Genomic DNA, 23,890 nt, shown 5'->3' with positions numbered 1-23,890 from the left:
TATAATAAAATAAAACAAAGCTGACATTAATCAGTTAAAAGCAACTAATTAGAGTAAGAACTGCACTTACCTTCTAACCTATAACTTTGCTTCGGTATATTTAATCTGAATAGGAATACAAAATTATACTCCTTATATTCTTAGGTTCTTACAATTTCATTAGCTCTGTAGCTTAATTAGGAATACTTCTCCTGACTTTATGGGACTGTAATTGTGTAATATATGGGAGTCATATAAAAAGATTACTAAACAACAAACATTAACAAATATTTATTGGAAAAACACAAATGAGAAATAGATTTGTGACTTGTTTTACATAATCTCCTTGGGAAAGAAAAAAATGTTGAGGTATTTTGGGGTCACCACATTAAGGTTTTTTTTCTGGATTTGTCCTTAACTAGCTCTGTAAACTCAAGCATGTCATTTAACCTTTCTGATTGTCTGCTTAGCTATAAAATAAATAAAGATAAATAAAGATAAAATAAAGATAAACTGTGTATGATCTAACTCCATAATTAAGCCACACACATTCATTAAACACCTTTTATGTGCCAGTGCCTTTGTACAAGGCTAAGAATATTAAGAATATAAGTTACTGTTGAAGAATTGAAAACTATAATGTATGTGAAAGCACTTTGTCAAGGATAATACATTATGTAATGATAATACATCAATTACATAATATTTATGTAATTGAAATTATAAATATTTTTCTAGAAAGGCCAGGAGCACCTAGCTCTCACCTCAAATGCATGGGGATCCTTATTGTGGCAAATTTTACACATAGAAATTTGCCTCAGCAAAATAAAATACGTGACAGTTATCAGGAAGCAAAGAGGTAGAATAGGAAATAAGTAACCGTTTTTTAACCAGGACAGAGAGGCAAATAATAAAGTAGTGATTTCTTTAGAACTCTAAATTCAGAAGGACTGATAGTCTGGAAATAGTAAGAAAGTGTTAAAATTGCCTGTCAGCTTAATAGTCTCATGACAAAACAGGAAAACCATAATGGAAAATTTCTCTTTGATTAAATAAAGAAAAGAAAAGGACATTTTAAAAATACCAACCTCACTACAAAGAGAGAATAGGAAAAATAAACTGTTACTCTGCAATGTGAGACACCCATTGAGAACAGTATAAATAAAGATGACAATTTTGATAATAAAGACTAGCGAGAGAGACCACAATAAGAACACAAACCTCTGTTTTGACAAAGCCTGCAATTAGTGAGATTTTAGATTCTAGACTTACTGACTCTGCCTCTTTCCAGAAATTTTACCACTGTTGGTTAAAATGTTGAAAATAATATTCCATAACATCATTCTGCAGTCCCAGCAATACACTAGATTACAATGAAAACTAGAATGAGTCCCTTTGAGCAATACTGTCTCAGCTTCCAGGGAGTGTGATATAAGGATATGGTGGGCTATGATACCAAAATATAGCCCTGGATAAGGAAGCACCAAGCAGAACAGATCTTGCATTATATTCTGTGTATACTATTGCCCCAAGTAAATGAGTAATTCCACACGGAAGAATTCTTCAAAAGAGTGGAAACATTTAACATGGTTATGAGATTTCCAAAAGTTGGCCTATTGAGTTGAAATACAACCATCCCTCACTTTATAGAAAAGATAGATTTCAGAAGACATGACCAAAGCGAATCCTTTTTAAATTGCCAGCAACTTTTTAATAGCCAGGGATTCACTTCCCAAGGGAAAAATAACCCTTCAATTGAAAATAAGATGTTGAGTCTGTATTATAAATACCCATTAATCCATGGGTTAATAATGCCCATTATCAATTCACATTGTGACTACTGACTGCCTAAAACATCACATCTGATATATTATTCTTATATTCTTTATTTTCTTCCCCCAAAGTTTAGGTTGTCTAATAGACCTTAATTACACTGTCAATAGAGTTTTAAGCCAAACATGCTATTATTCTAATTTAGACGTTCTGTAAATTAAAGGCTACAATTTAGCCAATTTCCATTCCCTGTCAATTTGGTAAAATGAAACAAACTAAGTTTAAATTTCTTTATTCTGTCTGTCACTTTGATCTCTAATTAATCTTTCCTATCAGGTGGCAATAAACATTGGCCAAAGGGATTGTGGACTCAGCTGTCGTGGAATACTTTCAGTATTGGGTCATTGAGCCACACAAGACTTCATGTCTATTAACACTTTTGAAATTATAGCCAAAAAATGTCAAAGAAGTTGACAAGGCAAAAACAAATAAATAGTATAAATATAAGTAATCAGATTTAGATGAAAATCCTTCCAAATTGGAAATATTTTTTCTTAGAGATATTTCATTATACCACCACAAGAATATAATTATTTAATAATTTTATGAAACTCATGGGTCAGAATGCCAAGGATATCAGAATGCAAAATAAAACAAAACCCAAAGAATTAACAATTAGTGCTACTCGGTAGATTTTAAAAATTGTATTTTTTTCAATAAAGAAAAAGAAACCAAGAGGTGAGAAAATGATCTGAGGTTCATGACTGTAAAATGTCCTTTTCTTGACACTTGGAGGAAAAGATAGAGAGGTCAAGTCAATAGGGAAGGAGATTATCAGTACATTACTTACTTCCTTATATCCGAAGATGATGCGTCCATCCATGAGGAGGGTTGCTTGGAATGTGAAGCTTCCCAGGTTGTAATTATCCTGGAGATGTACGTGGTCCCACTGGACAACAAGCGCTGTGCCTATAAACCCCATTGGAACAAAAGAAATGCAGTGAGAAATATGTATCAATCAATTCTGGTGGGAATCTTCACAAATCATGGATCTAACCTTCACATCTAGTAGCTGTGCTGCTTGAATTTTACATAGTTAACTGGATTTCTGTTACTGAGATAGCATTTGGGATACTTTTGAAGAATTGAGTATTCTCTAAATATTTGGGAAAATTTAACCTCATACTGAGGTTAATATTGAGCCCAGTATGGGGGAATTTTGCCTGAGGAAGTCCATTAATGTTAATGGGTACTGTCTGCTTAAATTTCCATGAGCCACTTTCAAAATGCAACCCAAGTGGCTTGAATGAACTTCAAATACATTTGACAAATGCTGAGAGAGAAAGGAACACATTCAGGGAAGCTAGAATCAGACCTGAAAATGTCTATTTCGTACTTAGAATTATACACTTCCATATGCTAAAGAAATTTCTTTAACACTCATGGGAATTTTCCTCTTTAATTCACAATGTCTGCATTTCTTTGTTGTACTGCTTCTAAAAGGTTGCAAGGTAGCTTACAGGGCCTCAGGCTAACATTTCTGAAGCCCCTTTCAGTACACTGGGATGAATCTTCAGTGCTATATATCATATTCTGATGAGTCAACCTGCCAGTGTTTATCATAAAAGTATTAACATGAAACAGTAATTGAAACACAGTTTAATAGCCACCAATGAGAATTTATATTTTGTTCTGTTTTGTTTTCATCAGTGTTTCTCTTTTAGGTTTTATTTATATTTATTTATTTATTTTACTGGGGTACATATAGTTGTTTTACAATATTGTGTTAGTTTCTACTGTACAGCAAAGTGGAGTTCCCTGTGCTATACAGCAGGTTCTCATTAGTTATCTATTTTATATGTATTAGTTAGTGTACATGTCAATCCCAATCTCCCAACTCATCCCACCACCCCTCTTTCCCCGCCTTGGTGTCCATACGTTTGTTCTCTACATCTGTGTCTCTATTTCTGCCTTGCAAACAGGTTCATCTGTACCATTTTTCTAGATTCCACATATATGCGTTAATATACGATACTTGTTTTCTCTTTGTGACTTACTTCACTCTGTATGACAGTCTTTAGGTCCATCCACGTCTCTATAAATAACCCAATTTTGTTCCTTTTTATGGCTGAGTAATATTCCATTGTATATATGCACCACATCTTCTTTATCCATTCGTCTGTCAATAGGCATTTAGGTTGCTTCCATGACCTGGCTATTGTAAATAGTGCTGCAATGAACATTGGGGGTGCATGTGTCTTTTTGAGTTATGGTTTTCTCTGGGTATATGCCCAGTAGTGGGATTGCTGGGTCATATGGTAATTCTATTTTTAGTTCTTTAAGGAACCTCCATACTGTTCTCCATAGTGGCCGTATCAATTTACATTCCCACCAACAGTGCAAGAGGGTTCTCTTTTCTCCACACCCTCTCCAGCCATTTATTGTTTGTAGATTTTTTGATGATGGCCATTCTGACTGGTATGAGATGATACCTCATTGTAGTTTTGATTTGCATTTCTCTAATAATTAGTGATGTTGAGTATCTTTTCATGTGTTTGTTGGCCATCTGTATATCTTCTTTGGAGAAATGTCTATTCTGGTCTTCTGCCCATTTTTTGATTGGGTTGTTTGTTTTTTTAATATTGATCTGCATGAGCTATTTGTATGTTTTGTAGATTTTTGTCTTTTGATTCGTTTGCAATTATTTTCTCCCATTCTGAGAGTTGTCTTTTCATCTTGTTTATGGTTTGCTTTGCTGTGCAGAAGCTTTTAAGTTTCATTAGGTCCCATTTGTTTATTTTTGTTTTTATTTCCTACTCTTGAAGGCAGGTCAGAAAAGATCTTGCTGTGATTTATGTCAAAGAGCGTTCTTCCTATGTTTTCCTCTGAGAATTTTATAGTTTCCGGTCTTACTTTTAGGTCTTTAATCCATTTTGAGTTTATTTTTGTGTATTGTGTGAGGGAGTGTTCTAATTTCATTAACTGACACTGTTTATTCTTTTTTATTTTTTTAAGAAAACAAATGAGCAGCTAAGATGTTTGCTTAGCTCTAAGTATTGGATTTTCTAATCTTTTAAAAAGTCTTGTTGCCAAAAAATGACGTACAGAAATGAAACTCACAGAACTAAGAGAGCATAACTTATCTCCCAGGTCAGTAAGTATATGATTAAAAAGAAAAAAAAATCAATATTGCATGACAGAGAGCTTTTGGGTTAGTGAAGATGTGGATATGCTAGGAGAGTAGAGTGCCCAGAGAGGGCATGTATGCTCCATACCCTTTCCCATGTAACTTGCCCTATACGTTTCTTCTGTCTGATTTCCTGAGTTCATTCCTATACCAGGTGATTGGAGTAGACCAGAACACTGTCATTACTGTGTTTTTGAGTATAACTTAATGCTGAGATCTTTTGACCAAGATGGCAGCATAGGAGGCGCCTGACTTCCCCTCTTCCCATGGATACACTGAATGTACAGCTACACAAGGAGCAATTTCCTTTGAGAGAAATCCAAGATTAGCTGAGTGACTGCTATACATGAGGCAACTGAGAAAATACCCATAATGAAAGTGCACACATCTAGGTGCTTACTGTGATCCTCTGGAGCCCAAAAGAGCCAGTGGGTACTTCCCCTCCCTTGTTCCTTTGGCTCAGTCCAAGGATAAAACCAAGTCACCAGCATCTCTCTGGAAGGAGCTTGCACACATGTCTGGCACCCAGCTTTTGTGGCTGCCACCTGAGGACAGGCCCCCAGGTCGTCTTGCTCTGAGAGACAACGGGGTTTGCATTCATGAGTCCCACAGGACTGTAGCACACAAAGAAGCAATTGTTAACAGGCACACCTGTGAGCACTTGCATCTCTTGCATTGGCTATCCCCTCAAGGCTCAGTAGAGAGGGAGCAGACAAAATACCTGTCTCCCAGTTCATCCCTGGAGAGGATTTGACTGCATACTTTTCCAGTATGCTGCTGCCTGAGGGACTGCCAACAAATCTAGGTGCTGACTGCGATCTTCCCCTTTGGGAAACTGATGGCTCTTGGCACACCCAAAACTACTGGATGCCACTGAGAACAAAGATGGTGCCTTGAACAATCACAAAGGTTTGAAAGACAACCAGGAGCTTGAGCTAAGCTGATTGATGAAGTTCATGTTGTACAGAAAACCACTCTGACAAGACTGGAAGAGGTAGCTATTTATCTGATGTACAAAAACTAACAGTGAGTAAAGAAAAATGAAGAAACAGGGGATTATGTTCCAAACAAAAAACAAGATAAATCTCTAAAAACTGATCTTAATGAAACAGAAGTAAGTGATTTACCCAAATGAGTTCAAAATAACAGTCATAAGTATGCTCACTGGACTTCCCTGGCAGTCCAGTGGTGAAGATTCTGTGTTTCCATTGCAGGGGCCACAGGTTTGATCCCTGGTTGGGGGACCAAGATCCCGTATGCCACACAGTGCAGCCAAAAAACAACAACAAAAAAGATGCTCACTGAGGTCAGGAGAGCAATGCATGAACAAAGTGAGAATTTCAACAAAGAGACAGAAAATATAAAAAGTACTAAATAGAAATCATAGTACTGAAGAATACAATAACTGACTGGAAGTTTTAATAGAGGGGTTCAACAACAGACTATATCAAGTAAAAGAAAAGATCAATGCACTTGAAAACATATCAGCAGAACTGATCCAATTAGAGGAGCAGAGAGAGAACAAAAAGAATGAAAAAGAGTGAAGATAGCTTAAGGGACATATGGGACACCATCAAGTAGACCAATATTCACATTATAGGGATTTCAGAATGAGAAGAGAGAGAGAAAGGGGCAGGAGGATTATTCAGAGAGGACTTCCCAGGTGGTGCAGTGGTTAAGAATCTGTCTGCCAATGCAGGGGACACAGGTTCGAGGCCTGGTCTGGGAAGAACCCACATGCCTCAGAGCACCTAAGCCCATGCACCACAACTACTAAGGCCGTGTTCTAGAGCCTGCAAACCACAACTACTGAGCCCATGTGCCACAACTACTGAAGCCCGCATGCCTAGAGCCTGTGCTCTGCAACAAGAGAAGCCACCTCAGTGAGAAGCCCGCCCACCACAACGAAGAGTAGCCCCACTCGCCGCAACTAGAGAAAGCTTGCGTGTGGCAATGAAGACCCAATGCAGCCAAAAATAAATTAAAAATAAAATGATTATTCAAAGAACTAATGGCTGAAAACTTCCTTAACCTGGGGAAAAAAACAGACATCCAGATCCAGAAAGCTCAAAAATACCAAAAAAAGATGAATCATAAGGGATTTACACTGAAACACATTAAAATCAAATTATCAGAAGTTAACAACAAGGAAAGAATCTTAAAAGCAAGAAGAGAAAAGCAATTTGTTATTTACAAGGGAAATTTTAAAGACTGTTAGTAGATTTTTCTGCAGAAACCTTGCAGGCAAGAGAGAGTGGGGTGAGGTATTCGAAGTGCTGAAAGAAAAAACCTGCTAACCAAGAGTACTTTATTAAGCAAAGTTGTTCTTCAGAATTAAAGGAGAGATAAAGAAATTTCCAGACAAACAAAAGCTGAAAAAGATCTTTACCACTAGACCAGACTTATAAGAAATGTTAAAGGGAGTTCTTCAAGCTAAAATGAAAGAATGCTAGTAAGTAACAAGAATTATATATATAAAAGAAAAACTCACTGGTAAAGGTAAATATATAGTTAATTCAGAATACTCATAATGGTGGTGGAAAAATCACTTATAACTCTAGTATAAAGGTTAAAAGACAAAAGCTTTAAAAATAACTATAACTACAATAGTTTGTTAGTGGATATGCAATATAAAAAGTTATAAATTGTGATATCAAAAACATAAAATATGGTGGAAGATGTAAAAATGTAGAGCTTCTGAGTTTGAAGTTAGTTGTTATCAGCTTAAAATTGATTGTATAAGATGTTTTATGTAACCCTCATAGTAACCACAGATCAAATACTTACACACAGAAGATAAATACAATGAATTGAAGCATATCACTACAGAAAATCAAATCACAAAGGAGAGTGAGAGAAAGAAAGGAATAAAGGAATTACAAAACAGCCAGAAAACAGCTACCAAAATGGCAATAGTAAACCATACCTATCAATAGTTACTTTAAACGTAGATGGACTAAATTCTCCAATCAAAAGACACAGACTGGGTTAAGAGTTTAAGAAAAAGACTTAACTATATGCTGCCCACAGACACTCACTTCAGTTTTAAGAACACACGTAGATTAAAAGTAAAGGTATGGAAAAAGATTTTCCATGCAAATGGAAACCAAAAGAAAACAGAGGTATACTTATGCCAGAAAAGTAGACTTTTAAGCCAAAACTTGTAACAAGAGACAAAAGAAAGATCATTATTCAATAATAAAGAGGTCAATTCATCATGAGGATATTAACAACTGTAAATGTTTATAAATATTTATGTATCCAATCATAATACCTAAATATATAAAGCAAATATTAACGGATCTAGAGGCAGAAAGAGACAGCAATACAATAAAAATAGGGAACTTCATATCTCACTTTCAACAATGGATTGATCATTCAGACAAAAAATAAGGAAACATTGGACTTAAACTACATATTAGAGCAGGTGAACCTTACAGAAATACATAGAACATTTCATCAAACAGCAGCAGAATGCACATTTTACTGAAGTGCACATAAGACATTCTCCAGGATAGATAATTTTTTTAGGCCACAAGACAAGTCTTAACAATTTTAAGAGGCCTGAATTCATATTAGGCATCTTTTCTGACCAAAATGGCATAAAACTACAAATTAACAGCAGAAGGAAAACTGGAAAATTCACAAATACATGGAGATTAAAAAATATCCTCCTGAACAACCAATGGGACAAAGAAGAAATCAAAAGGGAAATCTAAAAATATCTTGAGATAAATGAAAATGGAAACAAAACATAAAACTTAAGGGATTCAGCAGAGGCAATTCTAAGAGGAAATTTATAGAGATAAATGCCTATATGAAGAAAAAAGAAAGATCTCAAAAAACAACCTAACTTTACACATCAAGGAACTAAAAAAGAAGAACAAACCAAGCCCAAAGTTAGCAGAAGAAGGAAATATCAAAGATCAGAATGGAAATAAAAGAAATGGAGACTAAAAAGATCCATTAGATAGATATCACTAGAATGATAGAAAAGATCATTGAAACTAAGAGCTTTCTTAAGATAAAAAATTTGACAAAACTTTGGCTAGACTAAGAAAAAAGAGAAAGTATAAATAAAATCAGAAATGAAAGAGGAGACACTACAACTGATAACACAGAAAACAAAGGACCATAAGAAACTATTGTACTATGAACAATCATATGCCAACAAACTGGACAACCTAGGACATACGGATAAATTCCTAGAAACATACCATCAATCAAGATTGAATCACAAAGAAACAGAAAATCTGAACAGACCAATTACTAGTAAGGAAATAGAATCAGTAATTATAAAAGTTCTGACAAAGAAAAATCCAGGACCAGATGGCTTCACTGGGGAACTTTACCAAACAGTTGAAGAAGAATTAATACCAATTCTTATCAAAGTCTTCCAAAATAGAGAAGAGAGAACACTTCCAAACTCATTTTTCAAGGCCAGCATTACCCTGATACCAAAGCCAAATGAGGACACTACAAGAAAATAAACTTACAGACCAATATAGCCAATGAACATAGATGCAAAAATACTCAACAAAATCTTAGCAAATCATATTCAACAGTACATCAAAAAGATCATATACCATGATCAAGCTGGATTTATTCCTGAGATGCAAGGATGGTTCAACATGCACAAATCAATCAATGTGATATGCCACATTAACAAAATGAAGGATAAAAGTCATATGACGATCTCAATAGATGCAGAAAAAGCATCTGACAAAATTCAACATCCTCTCATGATAAAAACTCTTAAATCAGATATAGGTAGAATGCATCTCAACAAAATAGAGTCCATATATGACAAGCCCATAGCTAACATCATACTTAAGGCTAACAAGATACTAAGCAGAAAGCTTTTCCTCTAAGATCAGGAAAAAGACAAGGACACCCACTCTCACCATTTTTATTCAACATAATACTGGAAATCCTAGCCAGAGCAATTAGGCAAGAAAAAGAAATAAAAGGCATACAAACTGGAAAGGAAGAAGTAAAACTGTCACTATTTACAGATGCCTGTATTGTATATAGAAAACCCTAAAGACTCCAAAAAAAAAAAACTGTTAGAACTAATAAATAAATGAATTCAGTAAGGTTGCAGGATTCAAAATCAATATACAGAAATGTGTTGTGTTTCTATGTGCTAATAACAGACTATCAGAAAGGGAAATTAAGAAAACAATCCCATTTACAATTGCATCAAGAAAATACTTAGGAATAAATTTAACTAAAGGGGTGAAAGTCCTGTATACTGAAAACTGTAAGACAATGATGAAAGAAACTGAACAAGGCACAAATAAATGGAATGATATTTCATGTTCTTAGATTGGAAGATCTAATATTGTTAAAATTTCGATGCTACCCAAAACAATCTACAGATTCAATGCAATCCCTATCAAAATTCCAATAAATAGAATGAAAAAAATCCTAAAATTTGTATGGAACCACAAAAGACTCCAAATAGCCAAGCAATCTTGAGAAAGAAGAACAAAGCTGGAGGCATTATACGTTCTGATTTCAAAGTATATTACAAAGCTATAGTAATCAAAACAGTATGGCTTTGGGATTAAGGAAAAAAGACACATAGATCAATGGAACAGAGTACAGATCCCAGAAATAAATCCATGCTTATACGGTCAATTCATTTTTCAATAATGGAGCCAAGAATATACAATGCGGAAGAACTGTTTCTCAACAAACTGGATAACTGTGCTAGGAAAACTGGATAGCCACATGCAAAAGAATATACCATACACAAAAATCAAGTCAAAATGGATTAAAGACTTGAATGTTATACCTGAAATGTAAAACTCCTAAAAGAAAACATAGAGGGTAAGCTCCTTGACATAGGTCTTGGTAATCATATTTTGTATTTTGTATTTAACACCAAAAGCAAATGCAACAAAAGCAAAAATAAACAAGTTGGACTACATCAAACTAAAAATATTCTGCACAGCAAAAGAAAACATCAACAAAGTGAAAAGGCAGCCTATGGAATAGGAGAAAATATTTGCAAACCATGTATCTAACAAGGGATTCTATCCAAAATAAATAAGGAACTCATACAACTCAATAGCAAGAAAACAAATAACCCAATTAAAATATGGGTAAAAGACCTAAACAGCCATTTTTCCAAATAAGACATATAAATGGCCAAGAGGTTCATGAAAATGTGCTCAGCATCACTAATCATCAGAGAACTACAAATCAAAAGCACAATGAGACATCACCTCACACCTGTTAAGATGTCTATTATCAAAAAGACAAGAGGTAACAAATCCTGGAAAGGATGTAGAGAAAACAGAACCCTTATAGTCTGTTGGTGGAAACGTAACTGGAACAGACACTGCAAAACAGTATGGAATTTCCTCAAGAAATTAAAAATAGAAAACTACCATATGATCCAGGAATCCCACTACTGGGTGTATACCAAAGGAACCAAAATGACTTCCTTAGAGAGATATCTATACTCTCTTGTTCATTGAAGCATTATTTAAAGTAGCCAAAGTATGAAAACAACTTAAGTGTTCATCTATGGATGAATGGATAAAGAATATGTGGTATACACACACACACACACACACACACACACACATATATATATATATATATACACTGAATATTATTCAGCCCCCAAAAGAATGAAATCCTGCCTTTGTGACAACATGGATGTATCTGGAGGGCATTAAGCTAAGTGAAATAAGCCAAATAGAGAAAGAGAAAAACTGCATGGTATCACATACATGTGAAATCTAAAAACAAAACAAAACAAAGACAGTTGACCTCAAAGAAACAGATTTTAGAATGTCGGCTGCCAGGGACTAGGGTCTGGGGGAAATAGAGAGATGCCGGCAAAAGGATACCAACTTTCATTTATACAATGAATAAGGTCTGAGGATCTAATGTATAACACGGTGACTACAGTTTCTAACACTGTACAATATAATTGAAATTTACTGAGAATAAAACTTAAGTGTTCCCACCCGAAAAGAAAAAAGGTACATATGTGAGGTGATGAAAATATTAATTAACTTGATGGTGGAAATTCTTTTGCAATGTATATATATATCAAATTATCACGCTATACCCTTTAAATATAGAAATCTATTTATTTCCTTGAGGTAAAACTTTAGAAGTAAAAATTTTTTTTTTTTTTTTTACTTTTACCTTGGTACATTTAGTTATATGCAGCACCCAAGACATACCCCTGTTGTAAGTGAAAACCCCGGTCTCTTCCTTCCATGGGCATCTCTGTATCTATACAACCATTTTTCTAAAAACTGGAAAAGGCAAGAGGACAATAATAGCCAGGAAACTTCCCATAATCGTAGAAGTAAAAGGGTTTTCTGATCATGAAATTCCTCCTAACAACCACTTCTTTTCTTTCACATGTGTTCACAACTCTCAAGCTCTAGTCTCCTTCTTACTCACTAATTTCTAATAGACACTTTGACGGTGCAGAGGAAACACTGAAATGGAGGGCAGATGAGCTAGACTTGTGTCCTGCCTCTAATACTTTGTGTGTGACCTTGGACACAATTAACCTGCTTGAACCTGTTTCTTCTACAACATGGGAGGAATAATTCTTGCCTTCTAGGGATTTCTGCAATCAATCAAAAAATATATAGTTTCCTCAAATTCTTTGTGCACAAGAGAGGTCTACCTAAATTGAGTAATTAAATGTTTTTAATGCAAATTCTGGTGATGATATTTTCAATACATTGTTAGTAGCAGACTTTTAAAAATAACACTAATTGTGCAAATATGTTTTATATTATGTAGTAGCACAGCTCCCCCAGCATTTAATTTAAATGGTTCTACTAGTAAGATTAGTTGAGTGTAAATGTTATCATTAAATTTTAAAATTAATTATATGTCTCTATCTTGTTTTATTGAATAATCAATATATCAAATTTTACCTTTTATTACAAGTTGCTGAATCTAAAACTTTATGGTCTGCAGGTTAGTGAGAGTGGCTTTTAGAGATACGATCTTGTATTTCTCTAAGCAGCGCCTTACTCACATATTGCTTCCTAGGTAGTACCTAATATAGGAAGCAATTAGGTAAGTGAACCAAAAAGACACTTTCTTTGGTCATCAGCTATGATGTAGGAGAATAATCTGCCAAGAGCAATCCTTGGAATTCACCAAAGAGCTGGGTTAGTGTGGTGCATCTCTTGGCTTATGACTGACAATCCTACACTGTTTTTCTGATGATGGGCACAAAATCTAATGGTAAAGTTCTTCCTGGTAGAGCTGAAGTTGTAATTTAAGCTCATATAACAGACCACATGAGCTGCTGTACCATCCTATGTGCTTAATGGAACTGAGCAGTTGCAATCTGGTATCCTGAGGGTGATCAAACTGTCTAATCAGTAATGGATGCCAATTTCTTAATCTCCAAAATAAAAACAGGCAGGTAGGTTGATCTAGGGGCATTTAAGGTCACTACTAACTCCCAATTTTCTGATTCTGTGCTTGATTAGGCTTCTGATCACTGCAAGACTTACGCTTTCTATTTGCTATTTATGAGCCACCAAATTATTTTTCTAATAAAAGGTTTAGTTTTACAACTTCTCTAGTTTTTGTGCATTAATATTCTGTGACTTCTAGGCTGCCTATAATATTTGGAAGCATCGCCTGATTTTTAAAATCTAGTGCTTTAATGCTTACAGAAATATTATCTTAGAAGAAATGTTCTAAACTGCTGTCTCCTCTAGAGAAGTTTTTGCTTTCCTAAAATGCTGAGTTTCCCATCCTTAAGGATTCCTTCAATGATCCTAACCGATCAAAGTTGGAAATATTTCAGTAAGTTGCTATGGTATTAAAGGACTTTGTGGAGATCCTTACAATACTGAAAGGTGCTTCAGTCATTTAATAAAACACAGGCAATTACTAGCTTTTATTATTATATTGTAAGAATGCAATATTCCCATTGGTTATCACACAGAAGATATTTCAATAAAGTAAAATACAGTAATTCTTGAGTATTCGTACTTTCACAACTCAGAATTAAAAATCATCTTACATACCTAATTTTTTTCATGTATTCATTCATTGAATAATTAATTATTGAGGACGGACTGTGTATTGAGTTCTTGTGCCAGGTATTGAAGAGAAAATAATTTCTTATAAATAGTCACAGTCCTAGTTTTTAAAGAATTTAGAATCCAGTTGAAGTGGCATACATTAATTTTTAAAAATCATTTAAATAAAAGTAAAATTTAAATATTGAGCTACCTAGGCACATGGGTGTGTGAGAGAGCATATGGGGAAAGAGACTTAATATGCTTTATGATTTTTTTTTTTTTTTTGCTGTACGCGGGACTCTCACTGTTGTGGCCTCTCCCATTGCGGAGCCCAGGCTCGGGAGGCACAGGCTCAGTGGCCATGGCTCACGGGCCCAGCTGCTCCGCGGCATGTGGGATCTTCCCTGACCGGGGCACGAACCTGCATCCCCTGCATCGGCAGGCGGACTCTCAACCACTGTGCCACCAGGGAAGCCCCTGCTTTATGATTTTTATGCTAACAGTCTAGAAACTTGGTCATCAGAAGCTTGTGGCCATGAGTAAATGCTCCCAACATCACCTAGTAAGTGACAAAGCTTGGAAAATACTCAACTTTCTTATTTACTTAGGGTAGATTCATTCTGTCTAGTAGGTCACAGGATAAGCTTCAGATAAGTTGCTCACTGTAGCTCTGTCTAAAGTACACTTACAGTCTACTTGTACATCTTTGGGCCTTAGTACCTCAGTTTTTTTAAGTGGGAGGACAGAGTATAACAGTTCTTAAAATAACAGAAGGAAATAATTAGTATGGCTAACATTTAGTATTACTTCATATTGGATCACACTTTGGTGTTATTCAAATTGTTTGAAATGCATTTCTCAAAGTGTACATCTAAGTATGTTTAGTTTTCTTCCTCTTTTGCTATTTTGACCTGTAAAGTGGCTTTATCACACTGGTCAGATCTCTTTCAGCAACATGATGTCATTTTCTGAAAGCCGTGGTCACAAGTAAGTCTATGCTACCCCATAGTAATTTTCTTCCTTGCGCATTAAGGCAAGACAAGAGAAGAAATAACTCTGTTCAGGCCACATGCTTTCATTATTTTAAAAGATAAAATTGTCATTTGGGCAAATAAATACTATTTTTGTATTATAAAGAGAACAGAAATTTCTATCTTTAAGTTTCCAAAACAAACTCTTCTTTTCCTATAATTTCGTTTTCTACTAAAGTTACAGCTTTCAATAAGATGTAGACATGAAAATTCATTTATGTCTTTAGGACATTACATTTCTTACTTAGATTTGAATGGTACTTAGTGACATATTCTAGGTCTTTTCTGACTATTTTATATGTCCCACAAAGAAATAGTAGGGATAGACTGTTGTCAGTTACTCTATTTAATATTTCAAAGTCAGGAAAACATTTTCGTAAGTGATTTTAATTACCCACAATCCTAGATTTTTAAAAGATGTGTTCATCTTATGGTACATATTATTCAAAAGTTTTGGAAATTTAATATCAATATATTATGCCACTTGCCTCTATCTGAAGATCAAAACTAACAAATTATCCTTTGTTTTTTTTAATACGAGGGACGTATTGCAACTAGCATAAAATAAATGTATTTGCTTTGTTCGAGGCGTCGTTTACAGCAACTCATATATTATAGTGCCCAATACATGTTAATAAACATTTGTTGAATGAACAAATGAATGACTGAATAAAAGAGTGACATTTAACCACATACTTTACTCCACATATTAACAGTATTAACAGCTGCAGTGTAACATTTGTCATCTCGGGGCATTTGTATCAAGCAGTTTAAAATTCCAGTCTACCCCCAAAAAACCCAAGGTTACTAAAATATTAATATGAATCTGATGATCAATGTTTATAAGTATACATTTAGTAAAAAATAGGCTAACCAATACATACCATTATCAAAATATCTGACCGTTGAATTTCTGGATACACTGGGATCAAAATTTGCCATTAAAGGTGCTATGTACTGTGTGGCTGTTAGCATTCGATGTACAACTTCTCCAGTGTATATGAAACCTATAATTAGAAAAATAATAAATACGTTAAGAAAAAGTCCAGAAAATTTTAATTAAAATATCGCAACTCACCTTCAGTCACATTTCAAAAATAAAATATCATGGTAGCTAAAAAAAAGAAACATAATTAATGTCTTAATGTCTGATCAGAAATAGTTGAGTCTGGATTAGGTGACAAATTCCCATATGATTTGGTAGCACCTTGAAGACTGGTAAATCAGAAATCTATAGTATGTACAACTTTAATTGCAGGAAAGTGACTATTACCTGGAAGAGATTATTAGGCTGAAGAGGCTAGTATAGTACTATAAGTGATTCAAACATTAAATTTGCCTTTAGTAATCCCTTGTTATCTTAAACGCTAGTCAAACAGGCAAGTCCAGTTTACAAATGAATGTATTTTCATGATGTTGAATTGCTTTTCTTAATCTCAGTTTAGGACATTTTAGAAATCACACATATGTATCTTTAACACTAAAATGAAGAAAATGTTTTGGACCGTCTTTTCAAAGTTGAAAGGAGGCTAAACACTCATGGAAAAACTTCACATTTCTCAGATTGCTCAAGTAGCACTGTATCAAGGAGGTGGACTATATGTTTTCAGATAAGATGGTAAAACATGGATAATGCACAAATGCCTCTCTATTTAGAGAGGTATCAATGCCAGCCTATTCTAGCTGTTGGATAAGGAGAGCGGAATTTACTATGGAGAACTTCAGTCTTGAATTGACTTTCAATACCTCCCATGTTACAACCCTACCCACTTTCAATTATCCACATTGGGTTTATTTACTTTGCGGATTATCCATGACAAATTGTTAATCCTATACTGGCTTCTTGCCTCCAAGGTCTTTAGCTGCCTAAAAGGAGAGTCAGCTCAGGGAATACCAACTAATTTTTCATATTAATCTAGGAAGTGCACAATTAAGAACATAAAAAATGCACACATACACACATACATTATTACAAAATAAAATCCAAAGCAAGTTATTTGTGACAATGCAATTGTAATGTTTAGGCAATCGTAAGTTAACTACGTATCTGGGGTTACTATAGATCATTTTTCTATTTCCATTAGAATTAATTTAAAAAGTGGGACTTTTTTTAAAACCACAAAATTATGTAGAATTTAAACTTCTAAAAGTGTAAAACTTTTATCTCACTTCATGGTCTGAATAAAGCTTTCATTGGCATATCACAGCCTTCATTGTTTCAAATTCTCAACTGTAATTTCTAGGTAAGTTATTGGAGAATTAAATCTGTAGTCATTTACTTTGAAATCAATTTCTGTCTTTCCAGCAATGTCGTCTTTCCTTTGAGTTCCTTTTTTTTTCTTTTTTTTTTTTTGCGGTATGCGGGCCTCTCACTGTTGTGGCCTCTCCCGTTGCGGAGCACAGGCTCCGGAAGCGCAGGCTCAGTGGCCATGGTTCACGGGCCTAGCAGCTCAGCGGCATGTGGGATCTTCCCGGACCGGGGCACGAACCCGTGTCCCCTGCATCGGCAGGCAGACCCTCAACCACTGCGCCACCAGGGAAGCCCCCTTTGACTTTCTTTTTTATTTTTCATCAAAGGCATAATTGAATCATAGCTATTCACCTTTAAAAATGACACTTAAACTGGTAAAATCTTTAGCATGTTTTAATCATCCATTACTCTTTGTTTCTCATTTGCCAAAAAATATCTTTCAAAATAAATTCCCTATGTCTTGATCAGAACTTTGTACGTTTGCAATTTCACGTAGCTCAAGTGTACTAAAAGATATGATAGGGTGGAAGAGTCATTGCTTTTATTTGATTTCCCTGTAATTTTCAGAGCCACGCTCTCAACGTTCAAAGTCCAACATCACGTCCTTAAAATTACAAAGATGAAGAGTGACTATTTTTCAGGGTCTATGATTTACTTTTTTTCTCCTATCCTCACCAGCATGCTTTTATATTCACCATTAATTTCACCATTAAAATGGATACAAAAATTCTATAAATATGATCTTTTAAGGAAAAAATTGAATTATACTCTGAAAGTGTTCTTTCAGGGACAGTAGCTCTGGATAGTTTATACCCTTACTTTAAATTCTCCATGTATTAATAAGAGAAACTGATTTATTTAAAGAATAAAGAGGGCAGTAGTTCAAGGCAGTAAGATAATTTTAAATCAATACAAAATTCATTCACCAAAACAGCTCTGTAAGAAATGCGGCAGCAATTCCTAGAAAAACAGAATTGAAAAATGCAGAGCCATTAATGATTTCAGATACTTAATTATTACTATTAGTTTTTAAAATAAATAAGATTTATTTATTTTTATAGATTTGGCAAAACATTATTTTCCATTCTATTGTATGTAACTCAGTCTTTCAGATCATGAGAATCATTATCTGCTGCTTCCTCTCATCAGGAAAAAGGTTTCTAGAACTACAATTTCCCAAATTTTAAAGGTGAAGTGTCAAATTATTCCCAAAGAACTAAGTAAAATGATGGAAGAATTTGCTAATGTGTAAAAGTTATAATTACAACTCTTGATTCTTCTATTATTATAACATTAATATAAATTATAAGTACTAGTCCTATGAGTATTATAGCTGCTACAACTACTACTAACAAGAAAGTCTGCCACTACTATTAATCTGCTACCACTATTACTACTACCACCACCAAGACTAATGTGAAAAACAATCCAAGGATACAAAAACTCCACTACTCCACAAAATGAGTTTAATTTTGCTAATTCAGAGAATACTTCTTGTTTACTTAGCCGCACGAAACCCAATTCCCTCATTATCTTAGGTTAGCTCTCAGTGACTATGAAGTAAAATGCTTGCTTGTAGCGATGGGCTCTACTGAGTTCTCCTTACACTCCTAGGTTTTGAAAATATCATTTCAGCAGTGATTAATAACTGAGTAGAGAGAAACCTTACAGGCCTGCTGAGAGCAGGGAGGGAAGTGTAATCAGGTGTTGAATAAGAACCAGCTATGCAAAGTAAAGAGTCCTTTAATGGAATAAATCTTTTCCAAATCTTCAAAGGAATTCAGAGCTACCAATACCCCGTTTAGACATTTGTCTCTTTTCTTTAGTTGTCTTGGGCATGTCCAGTTGTACAGAAAAAATATTTCATTTTTCAATTTAGGCAACATATATTTACTGTTTTTTTCAAACTTGGCTGTAGCCATTTGAAGAGCTAATCACAAAATGTCTTTTACTCACTATGTGCTTCTAATTTAAATAGCACTCATCTACCTAGTCATAAGATGTGTAGAAAAGTGGTTATTACCCAGGTAATTTGGAACCCAGAAAGATATCTCCACTTAAAAGATCCAAATTAGAGAAGCAAATGTATTTTGTTTTTGAATTTCAAGTGATAGCTACACACCGCATTTCTCTTGCCTTTATGTGTAAACCTAAAGTCAAGTCCTGAGCTCAGCTGAAATTGACAGCTTTGCTCTTGCAACTGAAGGATCTCCTTGGGCTGTTTCTGTAGATGGTCTCTAGTCACTTGAATAATCTAGTTTTAAATCTGTAAACCTCGTCAAGTCATTTGAGGATTCTTTCTTTGTAAGTCCTGGCATGAATAACCCTTGCCCAATCATTATATATTTATTAACCACAATTATATATTTACTAACTACAAATATTATTGTGATCATTGTGAAATTAACCAATATCTATATACCACTTTACCAATTACATTATTTTCATATATTTTCTTCACTGTATACTTATAATAACTTTGAAAGGAATTATTATTATTTCTATTTATTAAGTGAAGCACGTAATGAGGCTGGGTAATTTGCTTAAAGCCACATGGCTAGAATTGGTCTTCTGATTCCAAATTTTATGACCTCCTCACAATATACTTTAGAATTCATTATGTGTCCAGCACTAGATACTCTCCCTCACTGGATTTCATACTTAAACAAGGAGTTTGAGGAGGAAAAGACCTGCCCTCTCTGTGAAAGCTCCACTGCCTCTACCTTGGAGCAGAGCGGCAGTCACCTTAAGTCCTGCTACTTTTATTGTACTGCTCTTATTAACTGCAAATTGTACAAATAGAGTTAAAATAGATTCCTCCATCAAAATCCACCAAGTGACTCTCAAGTTGGTAGGTGAATGACATATGAGTAGGGAATATATTTGATGGTGAAATCAAATTATTTCCTAGCTGTGTGACATAAGTTCCCAACCTCTCTGTGGCTCAGTTCCCTGATCTGTTAAATGGAGGAGTAATATCTACATCATTGGGTTGTTATGATGGCTGAATGAGTTAATACGTTAAAAACACTCAAAGATAATGTTTAAAACAAAAAATTTGCAGAAAGAAAATCAATTAAATTCTATTTTTCACCCCTTGAAGCCTTTTCTGCCTAATGCCTAATAGTTGATTAGACCTGCACTAGGATGTTTATATAACATCAAAATTGTGCTTCAGACTCAAACGATATGATACGTGTTTCGTTGCATTATTCCAATTTCGGTTAAGGTGTACCATTGAACCTAACTACAAGACAACTGGTAATAAAACAGCCTTAATGTCCAAAGTTCTACACTTATGTAGATATATGTTTCCTTACATTTTGATGGAATAGCACCTTGTAAAAATATCAACCTCCTATTGGTTGCAAATGGTTGTTTCATTTAATTGAAAGTGTCACAGTTATGAAGGAAGCATGAAAAGGCTATAATTTCCTGTGAAACATTCTGTGAAACTTTAATGTGTAAAGAGCTACATAAAATATTCTACTTCATCATCTTTCAGTTGATATTTTTGACCCCAGAGGAAAGGTTGGATCTGATGGGTAAGCCTGTAGGGCAGTGAACACTTATATTTAAATGCTGCCTTTAGAATACAAATGACAATGGTGTATGCAACTGTTGCCACCTTTATGACATGTGTACCATGACCCCTACACATTAATCAAATAGATCTGAAATTTATAGTCTTTTATCCACGAAGATTTGGAGAACGGATTCCTCATACTGATCCTTCCGTAACCTTATATATGATCTGTCCCATCTCTATGCATGAAGAACTGAGTTGTTTAACTGGGTGTTGTTTGTGGTTATTGTTTTATCAGTTGCTCTGTGTTTGTGGTGGACAACTTGCTCGAAGCAAACGAATGCAGTTTGAGCATAATTCAACTTACATTTTGCACAACTGTATAAATGCTATAAATGCTATAAACTAGCCCCTTTCAGACAAATACTTGTTTGTAATTCAGTTAGCCTTTTAAACAAAACCACATGTGGCAGCAACTGCTAATTTGAAAATTAAAAGTTGTGGCAAGTTATCTGGTAACTGTCTGCCAGCTGCAACTGTACAATGAATGACGGGTTTCATGTAACAGGCTTCCTCTGGACAAAATTGTTGCTAGTAGACCACATAGTTCACTGTGAGGATATTGGTGTGTACTTGCAACTTAGACAGTTAAAGAAAAAAACAGAAGCATTTCTGAAGTTCATATGAACTTGCTAACCACGGGCTCCTAGGAAGCAACCTATACTCTTGTCAATCACCAAATACCTTTCCTTTACAATTCCAACCAGGTGTCAAGGTGTCAATCATATTTTATACATTGAAAACTTATATATGTCAAAACATATCACATCTCATAGACTCCTTTATCCTATTGGCTTAAGGCCACAATGGGGACTACAAATCACAACAGTCACCCTCTGGGGGAAAAAAGCAACCAGTGACAACTTGGTTATTGGCTGCAAATTATGTTCATGAAATTACCAATATAAAATTTATGTTGATGATATAAAGTGCCTCTCTCCAACTCCAGAAGGAAAGGACAGGAGCCAGAATTATGTAGGTGAGGAAAGGAAGAGAGACAAAAATCCATAACTTCTTTCATTTTCATTTTTAACTATTAACAAAATTGTTGCCTGTAGTTCTTGCCTTCTCCATCTTATTTCTTATAAGAGGCAACTTATTTCTTCTTTCTTCTCCATCTTATTCAAATAAATAATGTAACATGTTCTTAACTCATGTTAATTCTTAGTTGTTACGGTCAACAGTTCCCGTCTTCCCTCTGTTCTAAAGGCTTCTGATTATCTGGGATTTCCAGAGAGGGGTCCTTTCATGCTGCAGACAGTGAATGGCGCCCCCAGGAGTTGGGTAGTGCATGACCTACATGCTTTTCATGGAGGCACTGCATTGCTCCTTTTTACCTGAAAATCAAGTCCATCCCCTCTGTCCAGATGGATCCAGGTACTATATTTTGAAAGCCTTACTCTTGCAAGGGGGAGAAGGGGAGGGTTGCTTTAAATGACTTATGGCCCTAGACTGAGGATTCAGGGATCCTGTTGTCAAATGCTGGACTTACATGTAGCAGCCAAATTATAGTTGGGAGTTAGTCCCTATACCTGAGGTCTGCTTGGTTTGGGGTATGCTGTCCTGTGTTTGCAAAGCCTTTATTTCAAATCCTACCTAGTACCTTGAACCTTGCTCCTTGTGTGCAGTTTTTCTAGAAGACAACCACTTTTATCTCCTGACCTATAAATATCGGCTCCCCTGGAATTTCTGCCCATTTACCGGAACCTAAATAAACCCTTCGGGAAACCACCTAGAACATCTCTAGGTTATCAGCTGGGCTTCCATCCAGGCTCTGTCCTGCTCTAGAGAAAGGAGCTCATGCCTTGCTTGGCTTTCATTCCATCTCCAGGGCTCCCCACTACCATGAGGAACAATGAAAACTGTCCCTTCCTTTTCCAAGGACTTAAAAACTCTCATTGAAATCCATTTTTAAATGTCTGGAAACAGCCCTGGAAGGAAGATGACTAAATGTAAGGAGAGGCCACCTTCAGGTAGCCTCTGCATCGTCAGACCTTACTGTATTTATCGAATACTCTGAGTACTGCATGTCCTACTTTACAAATCAGGTAAATTTAAAGTAAAAACATAGCGGGAGAAAACCTCATTTAGATTCTTGCCTAGAATTTCAGTCTATCTAGCCTCCGGTTTCCAAAACCAATTTTATTCTATATTTTTTAAAAGATGACTATACTTTTCCACCTTTATTCCTCCAGAAATGTTTTCATTTTCCATTATTGTTTACACATCCTAGGAGAGAGAGAAATCTCATCCCCAAGTTTTAGCAAAATCCATCCAAGTCATGAGGTGTCTTGAACGGACTGACAGTCCCCTCATTGTCCTGCCCTTTTCAGTGCAAGAGAAATACCATTCATCTAGACCGGAAAGGAACTACCGGAAAGGAGGGCTTTGCTTCTCAAAGACGGCCATCTGCCTTGCACCATCAGTCCCAAACTGAACGCCTGTTCCTTCTTCCTTTTTTCTCCAGCTTAACTGAAATATCCCAAATGTCTCAATGGGCTTGGGTTTTAACACCTTAGCCATGAGCTTATACATCCAATCTAGTGTTTTATATACTGTTTCAGATGGATATATAGATCATATGTAAACAGGTTGTGTGTAAGTATAGTGTGTATATATATATATAATATGTAATAAACATACTGTGTATGTATATACATATATATGATTATATATGTGTGTGTGTGTGTATATATATATATATATATATATATATATATATGCATTTCTCTCCATGAAAAGGCAAAGTGTAATGGAAAGGCTCAGATTTGACTTTTTCATGTTTTACAAGCTGCACCATCCGATCTCATGTCATCACTTACTCTCACTGAGTTGCAATTTCTTCTGTAAAATTAGGTTAAAATTAACTGCCTTTTAAACAACATTGCTGTGTGCATTAATTGGTGAAAAAGGACTCTACAAATGTAGCTGCAATTCCACCATTCAGCACATATATATCGAGCATCTGCATTGCTCTGACATCGTTTTAAAATCAGAGCTATGTGGCGGCTCCCTCTGCAGTTGCACTGATTTCTCTCCTCTTGTGCTCTT

General features: G+C 35.2%; 1 protein-coding gene across 3 annotated transcripts in view; it reads right to left on the bottom strand.

Moving 5' to 3' along the window:
• Positions 1-23,890, bottom strand: part of PLXDC2 (plexin domain containing 2) — a 410,586-nt gene that overhangs the window by 130,395 nt on the left and 256,301 nt on the right. For all 3 annotated transcript variants that reach the window (XM_067702751.1, XM_067702757.1, XM_067702766.1), the window contains exons 5-6: positions 15,887-16,009; positions 2,603-2,721 (exon numbers count right to left, since the gene is read on the bottom strand). In XM_067702751.1, the coding sequence (XP_067558852.1) occupies positions 2,603-2,721; positions 15,887-16,009 (242 nt within the window). The remainder of the gene's footprint in view (positions 1-2,602; positions 2,722-15,886; positions 16,010-23,890) is intronic.

Source organism: Pseudorca crassidens, chromosome 1, assembly GCF_039906515.1.
Source record: "Pseudorca crassidens isolate mPseCra1 chromosome 1, mPseCra1.hap1, whole genome shotgun sequence".
NCBI lineage: Eukaryota > Metazoa > Chordata > Mammalia > Artiodactyla > Delphinidae > Pseudorca > Pseudorca crassidens.
Note: the sequence above shows the minus strand (reverse complement) of the source record. Positions and strands in the feature narration are given on the sequence as shown.